An 8,525-nucleotide genomic window follows, 5' to 3' on the forward strand; every position below is an offset into this window, starting at 1 on the left:
ATATAGATATATAGATATATAGATATAGATGATATAGAGATAGAGATAGATGAGATAGATATCGATATAGATATTTCCACTTATAAAGATTTCCTATCTAAACAGCAAAAAAAAAAAAAAGTCCCTAGAAATATTAGGCGTATTTAAATGACTAATCAGCAGGTCTGTTAGATGCTAAGCTCCAAATATTTTTGAAATTCAAAAGAAAGATCTGCTACACAATATATTATCATGTTTTGATGGTGGCAGAATAGCACGAAATTGTGCTGGACTGCAATGTTCTTTTGGCATTTGGTACCAGAATATGGGGTCATGGGGCATTCATGTAAAAACTCACATTATCAGTCAAGGCTGCAAAAGAATTTGGTTAAACTGGATTGCACATGGTTTCTGTGTACTTCAATTATTATGATGATGATAAATGATAATAATAATAATAATTTATTCCCCATAAGGTTCTAGGGTGTATTACAGTGTAAAAATAGTGTTAAAATCAGCTAAAATAATTTATATTAACAAACCTACAATATAACCAATAGCTCATCATGTCTTTTTGGAAGACAAGTTGGGATTATTGCATCTGAACAGGGTCAGCACTCACTCCTTGACCTAGGTGGAATCTACACACATATAAAAAACGCTGTGAAAATGCTTTTTTAAAAAAACATTTTGAAAAATAAATTGAATTTTGCATAGCTCACTGTCGCCATCTAGTTTCACATTTGTGTATTGCATTTTACAACACATTTAAAACATTTTATTTGCAGCTGTGTAGCTGAGTCCCTAGTTCACATCATCACAGTAAACCCTAGCCCAAGTGAGAGCAACAAGCCACAATCACTGGCCTAGTGTTACATCTGAACCAGGGATGTTTTGCTCAAGCAAACCCCAATTGATATTGAGCAATTGAACAATGAATAAACCTTGGCTTCACATTGTAGTCTGTTTGGATCAAAAAGGACATTTCCAAGGGAGAAGCATAGGCGTAGTTGGTATTTATGTTAGGAGGGCAGGATTTATGTTGGGTGGGGGGGCAGAACTGAGCTATTTGTGAGGCGATTGGTCAGTTGGTATTTTTTCTTTTTACTTACTTGGTGAGGGGGCAGCTGCCTCCCTGGCTACACCCATGGTCCAGAGGGTATGCAAATTTAATAAAACAGAACAAACCACTCCGTGATCCTCGGATGGAGGTATAGAAATTTAACAAACAAACAATAAACAGTCTACAAGTTGAAGAATCATTAATACACATGTGGTGGCTATGCAAGCTTGCAAAGAAATTTTGGGGAATGGTTTACAAGGAATTTTTTAAAAAGAAGTTTATTTTTTTTTTTTAAATAATTTTTATTGGTTTTCCAAACATATATTATACACAAACAACAAAACAAAACAAAACATACACACAAATAAACATGTATAATTTCATAAACTCATTTTCCTTCACCTTATTTCCCGGACTTCCCCATACTTCCCTTTTTCTGCATCCTTATTTTTCCCTTATATCAGCAACCCTTCATTTAATTAATTAATTCATCTTCATTGTAATTCCCTTAAATTTGTGGTATACAGCTGCAATTCTCTGTTTCTTAACACCATAGCATCTCAGCACTCCTCAATATTACAACATTTTTTAAGATATATTTTAAATTTCTTCCAGTCTTCTTCCACTGTCTCACTCCCCTGGTCTCGGATTCTGCCGGTCATTTCTGCCATTCCCATGTAGTCAATCACCTTCGCTTGCCATTCTTCCAGAGTAGGTAGCTGCTGCGTCTTCCAATACTTTGCCAGGAGAATTCTTGCTGCTGTGGTAGCATACATAAAGAAAGTTCTGTCCTTCCTTGGCACCAATTGGCCCACCATGCCCAGAAGAAACGCCTCTGGTTTTTTAGAAAATGTCCATTTAAGGACCTTTTTGATTTCATTATAGATCATTTCCCAGTAGGCTTTAATCTTCGGGCAGGTCCACCAAAGATGATAGAAAGTACCCTCAGTCTCATTACATTTCCAACATTTGTTATTGGGCAAATGGTAAATTTTTGCAAGTTTGACTGGGGTCATGTACCATCTATAGATCATTTTCATTATGTTTTCTCTTAAAGCATTACAAGCCGTAAATCTCACACCAGTGTTCCATAACCTTTCCCAGTCATCAAACATAATATCATGACCTATATCTTGTGCCCATTTGATCATGACCGATTTTACTGTTTCATCTTGTGTATTCCATTTCAGCAGCAGATTGTACATTCTTGACAAGTTCTTAGTATTGGGTTCTAACAGTTCTGTTTCTAGTTTCGACCTCTCCTTCTGAAAACCTATTTTCCTGTCTTGTTTAAATACCTCATTTATCTGAAGGTAGTGCAACCAATCTCGTACTTTAGACCTTAATTTATCATAACTCTGTAATTTGACCCTTTCACCATCTTGCTCCAAAATTTCACAATATTTTGGCCATTTAGACTCCATATTAAAAAGAAGTTTAGATTCACCTTCCATAAGATGCTAGAAGCCTTCCTATTAGCAAAAATAGGGAAGATTCCAAAGAAAGTTGAAAATCTCTTCCTTTATGCAACAGCGGCCACAAAGAGTAGCCTATGCAAAGTATTGGAAGGAGGAGGCAACTCTGACCAAAGAACAATGGTTGCATAAACTAATAGAATTTGCAGAACTGGTAAGCTTAACGGCCAAAATAAGAAATTGGGCAAAAAATAAGGAGCGGGAGAGTATTTAAGAAGAGACGGTATCATGATTCATTTCCAGGCGGGATGAACTTGACTACTTACTAGCAGTGGACAAGACAAATGAATAGAGAGGAAGGGCTGGAAATTTATTTGGGGATGCAGCGATCCAAAGAATATGAAACAGAATGTCAGTGAAAGAGAAGATTGGGGCAGTCTACTCACTGACCGGGCACGTAAATCCATGCCTATAAATGTGTGCAACTTTAAAAACGAAAACAAGCAAGCAATCTTCTGAGGACGAGGAGGAGAAAGGTCTTATGGCATAATCCAGCCCCTTCGTGCATCTCCTTCCATTGCAGGAGATCGGGCAGCCTCTCGCTGGAGAGATGCAGGCTGCGTTTGCACACGCGACTGCGATAGATCCTGCTTGGAACCCTTGCAGGCTGGGCTATCAAGGGGCGCGCGCGTGCCCTCTCGCGCATGCGCGCCAACGCGCCCGCCACCTTGCCCACGTCAGTCCTCCCCAGGCGTCTTCTCCGATTCGGCCGGGAAGGGAGACACGCCTCGCGAGGGGCGGGACTAAACAAGCCTCCCCCAATCGCGGTGCAGGCCGCTCGGCTGAGAGCGCCCCGCCCCCTTCTTCTTCCCTTTCGCCGAAAGATGGCGGCCGCCGTCGTGGGGCCTGGCCCGGCCGCCGAGGAGCTGAGCCTGCTGGAGAAGTCCCTGGGATTGAAGAAGGGGAACAAGTACAGCGGGCAAGGAGAGCGGAAGGTGAAGAGGGACCGGGGGTGCCGGGGAGGGAAAAGGGGGCTGGCGGTTAATGGAGGGAGGGAGGGAGGAGCTGGCTGCCTTCGCCAGGCAGACCGACCGACCGACGCGCGTTTGAATGGAGATTCTCCTCAGAACTGGCTTGGAAGGGGGATTCCCAAGGCTCATCTAGTCCAGCCCCCTCTGACAGATGGTACTATGAACTGGGCCGGTGCCAGGATGTTTTGCAGCTCTCTAGGCAAAGCTAACTGCTTGCACAAAATAATTGCTAACTTCGCAGGTGTCTCGTGGGGGGGGGGGGGACGACCCGAAAAGTATAACGCTTGAAACCGCTAAATTAGCAAGAATAAATAACCCGACGAGATATATACACACACACACATATATATTTTTTTATTTTTATTTTTAATTTTATTTTATTTTTATTTATTTTCCATTTAATAATATAAATTCACATCATTCTTATCCACTTTACCTCCCTGGCTCTTTAAATCTTATTGACTTCCTTCCCTCCCGGCTCATGGCTTTCAAAATTAACCTTTACTGTATATATCATTGCAATTTGCACGTTTTCCAATTCTAATTACACTCATTACAAAATGGCTCAAATTTTAAATAAATATAGAAAGGTAGAACATTTCTCATTACAAGTCTTCAGGCAATCCTGCTGATGATGTTAATTGCTTACAATAATCTTTCAGATATCGTATAAATTTACTCCAGTCCTTTTGGGAATACTTGATCATGCTGATTTCGGATTTTTCCGGTCAGCTTTGCCTGTTCTGCAAAGTTAACCTGACAATATTTGATTGCCTTTCTCAAATGCGAAAGAAAACGCTAAGGCACACAAATCCTTTTGAATAATCTGTGAGCCTCTAAGGTCCCTCTGGGGGCTGCGCCCCAGCTAGTCTCATGATAACACAGGCGCTGTTTATTAGCAGTTTATTTTGGGGCTGCGATTTTCACTCACCTCACTGAGCGTGATGGGACTTGCTTTCTGCCCGGATGTGCATGAGGTTGCGCTGGAAATGTTGTCAGAGGCTCTGCCCGCTCTCCCGTTGCCATTCATTTTAAATAAAAACTAATCTACACAATCTTAAATCTATGCATGAGCACCAATGGATGACTTCTCATGCACCTTACTCTTAACTGCTTCCTTCTCTTCACTGGGGCATAAAAAAACAACAACATATGTTTCTGTTGTATGGCTAGGCCTTAAGAAAACGTCTCAGCTTCTGATGTTACAACTTTGGAAATGAAACATTGGTTTTGGGCTGTGTCTGTGGATTGATTCTCCCCAGGTTGGCTTCTTTGGAAAAGGGAGTGAACGGGTGTGGGTTATTGATACACATTCATCAGAACTGAGTACTGCAGTTAACAATTCCATTGAAGGGGGTGTGTTTTAAATGTCAGAACACTCTTCTTATATTGGATAAAATGTGGTCTTTTGTGAACCCTTCTCCAAAATATGTTAGGTTGTTTTTAATAGATTATTTCAAACTTTCATGTGCATACTGAAATGGTCCTTTCCGGGCAACCCTTAACCATGTGGTGGTGCTGGATGTATATGAACTTGAACATGGTTCTTGCTGATAACCCATGGATGCTCCTAAAACTATAATAAGTAACAATAATAATTTTATTATTTATACACTGCCCATCTGGCTGGGTTTCCCCAGCCACTCTGGGTGGCTCCCAACAGAATATTAAAAACACGATAAAACATCAAACATTAAAAACTTCCCTAAACAGGGCTGCCTTCAGAAGTCTTCTAAAAGTCAGATACAGTAGTTGTTTATTTCCTTGACATCTGATGGGAGGGCGTTCCACAGGGCAGGTGCCACTACCAAGAAGGCTCTCTGCCTGGTTCCCTATTACTTATTTTGTAGGGAATCAATAGCTGAAATACTCCATATTGGACCCACTTGTATTTGAAATATTATGAAGCAAGGCTTTGGTTCCCCTTGGTGTTATTTCTCTGTTCAGTTTTTCAGCTTTCTTTGTGTGGGTGTGTTCTGCTCAAAATCATAAAAACAAAAACCATGTGTAGAGCCTTATAAAACTGCATTTCTTCCTGTAATCACTTGAGTCTAGTCTTAATTCATTTATTTTTAAATGGGATTAATCTCCAAGAAATTGGATTTTTATTTCACACAAGGTAGCTTTTCTTTTATAAAATGGAGTTTGACAAGATGCCTTGCAGCAGAAGTTCAGATATTGTTCTACATCTGAATAACTGAATTGGCTTGAATTCCTTCTCTTAGACTCCTGTACTACAGATGAACAATGGCCCCAGTCTGACAGGACTGACAACTATAGCCATCCATCTAGTCAAACAAGCAAAGAAGGAACAGCTGCTTGGGAGCACCACAGAAGAGAAAGCAATAGTTCAGCAGTGGTTAGAATACAGAGTAACGCAAGTAGATAAGCAGTCCAGTAAAGAAGATATTCGACTAATTTTGAAGGTAAGACTAACTATTTCTCACACTGAAAGTTTGGATCTCAAGGTAGCATAATTGCTGGGCTGTTTCCAATTAAGTTTTACTCAGAGTAGACCCACTGAAATTAGCAGTGTGCTTTTTTTTTTTTTTTTTTTTTGGCAATATGAACTGAATTTAACAAGTGGCAGTTCATATATAATATCTCTTAAGGTATTCATGCCGCCTTCCCGCTGTCCCCCGACCTGGTCTGAAGGCTGGCGGCAGGGAGAAGCGCGCTTCTCCCCGCCGCCAGCTGCACAAGCTCCGGGGACAGTGGGGAGGCGCAGCGCGCCTTCCCGCTTTCCCCCGACCTGGTCTGAAGAGAGACATTTCGGGGGGGGGGGATAATTTATTCCCCCCCCCCCCCAAAAAAATACATTATTCCTATATATTATAAGGAACTGTTGGGAGAGGAATGGAACAACAATTTTCACTCTGTAATTTCAGTCCCAATCTGCTTTAGCACCCTGAGTCAGCACTGAGCAGAGTGGAAGAACTGGTTGAGGAATTGGGAGGCTTGCCCAGACTGCATATTCAATTACTCTGTAGTGATTGTGCATACATATAAGCCTATCAGTCGTGGTGTCAGTATGTGGAAGAGTGTATTTTAAGTATTACTTTTTTTCTGAAGTGCATTCATTTTGTTTCTTTCTAGGACCTGAATTCATACCTTGAAGACAAAGTCTATATTACAGGACACAATTTTACTTTAGCAGATATTTTACTGTACTATGGACTGCACCACATCATAGTGAGTACAAGCTTGTTACAGCTTTGGTTGGGAGATGCCTTTCTCTTTTCAAAATTTGATTTCCGTTCCTCTGTCAATAGTAACTTCAGAAGAAAAGGGTCATAACGTATCAAGGGTTTTTCCATTATGTTAGTGTAGAGTAGAAAAACGTTTGGTGTTTTCCAGACTGTATTTCCATAATATCAAGGTTATCTGTATATTATACATCTGGAGCGTGAAAGCACGAATTGGGGTTCTTCCCTCCATCTCTAATACTTCAGGGTGGAATGGGGGCAAAGGACCAGTCCAAAGCCATCCATCTGGAAGTTTACTCCCGCCCCCCCTTAACCTTTGAAAATGCTGTTTCCATATTTTGCAGCTATTACATCAGCAAATAGAACAATAAGCACAGAATAAATTGTATTATTTGAATATTGGGAGTGGCAAAGTTAACATAAGTAACATATCTTGGGTTAGGCCAAGTTTATGTGATAGCAGAACAGATGAAACCAGAACAATAAAAGAACTCATGGTTGTTTTTTTGTTGCATAGGACAGAGGATTGGATCATGATCTAGTGAAGAATCTTATTTAGTATGAAATCAAATGAATGAGCCATACTTCCACAATTCAAATTTTGAGACCTGATTTAACAGGTTAATGGACACTATATATTGCTGTTAATCATAATATGTGAAACTTACTTTTTCTTCCATTATTTAGGCCGACCTTACAGTGCAGGAGAAGGAGAAATACCTTAACGTCTCTCGTTGGTTTAATCATATTCAGCATTATCCAGGTATCCGGCAACATCTGTCTAGCATAGTCTTCATCAAGAACAGACTCTATAATACACATTAAGTGCTGTGTTAGGATTTCCTAGGAAGTGAAAAACGTCCTTTAGAATGACTAATGTGCAAGCCTTGGTTTCTGCCATTTCCATATGTGAAGCTGAACAGTTGGTGCCTAAAGTAATAAAGTTGCATTGAGTAGCTGTCTAGAAATACGGACTTCATTAACACAGTTGTTTTGGCAAATTTCAACAAGTGAAATGTGAATCAAGCTCCTTAAAGTAGAACATTTATTTTAACCATACAGATACATAGGAACTTAGCTTTTATCGTATGGAAAAGTATAGAACTTTTACTGCAATATGTCAGCTGTGCTATTGGTCTGAATTGTATCATGCATAGTGCTCCCTTGTATTTTTCTCCTATGAATGTTTACACTTGTTTTGTAAAAAGTTAACTATGAAAAAATATATTGTGCCAATAATTTTGAAGCAGAAGCCAAATGTATTGGTAGCAAATCATATTTATGTGATAAATTATTTTAAAAGCCCTTGTTTTTATTATTTATTTCTAAGGGTTGGGGAAGATAGAAATTGATACAAAATATTAAAGTATCAAGGGTGAATGGAATAAGGAACTAATCTTTTAAAAAGAAAACTCATACTATCTTAGTTCCACAGAAACTTCTTCGTTATATTTTCTGCTATTTTCAGGCTCCTGCCTTTTGCGCCTTATTATTTTCAGGCAGCAACTTATGCCCAGTGCAAACAAATGTCGGTGGTCCTCTCTCTAGTTTAGGCACATTCCGTGTTCAGTAAGAGGAGCTGGTGTTTACATATTACAGAATATTTAGGAATTGTTGACCTGCAGAATGGTTTGCAGGCATTTGTTAATAAACACATCTCTGTTGGTAACCTGACTGGTACCGGAATAGGAAGGTACCCAGAAACTCCATGTGCATCATTCCTGACCTCCTCAAGAAGGGTAATATACACAGTGGGTTGCATCGAACTGCTTGAATGGAACAGACTTTATCTCCTGCCATTCTAACAGGTGGAGGCCAACTGTATCATTTT

The 8,525-nt window shown here is 39.9% G+C and overlaps 1 protein-coding gene across 1 annotated transcript; it reads left to right on the top strand.

The window, feature by feature from the left end:
• Positions 1-3,300: 3,300 nt before the first annotated feature.
• Positions 3,301-7,999, top strand: EEF1E1 (eukaryotic translation elongation factor 1 epsilon 1). Its single transcript, XM_028737756.2, has 4 exons — positions 3,301-3,452; positions 5,714-5,914; positions 6,585-6,680; positions 7,382-7,999. Exons 1-4 carry the CDS (start codon positions 3,342-3,344, stop codon positions 7,517-7,519), a joined length of 546 nt encoding a protein of 181 aa, XP_028593589.2. The 5' UTR covers positions 3,301-3,341; the 3' UTR covers positions 7,520-7,999.
• Positions 8,000-8,525: the final 526 nt, after the last annotated feature.

This window comes from Podarcis muralis, chromosome 8 (genome assembly GCF_964188315.1).
Source record: "Podarcis muralis chromosome 8, rPodMur119.hap1.1, whole genome shotgun sequence".
NCBI lineage: Eukaryota > Metazoa > Chordata > Lepidosauria > Squamata > Lacertidae > Podarcis > Podarcis muralis.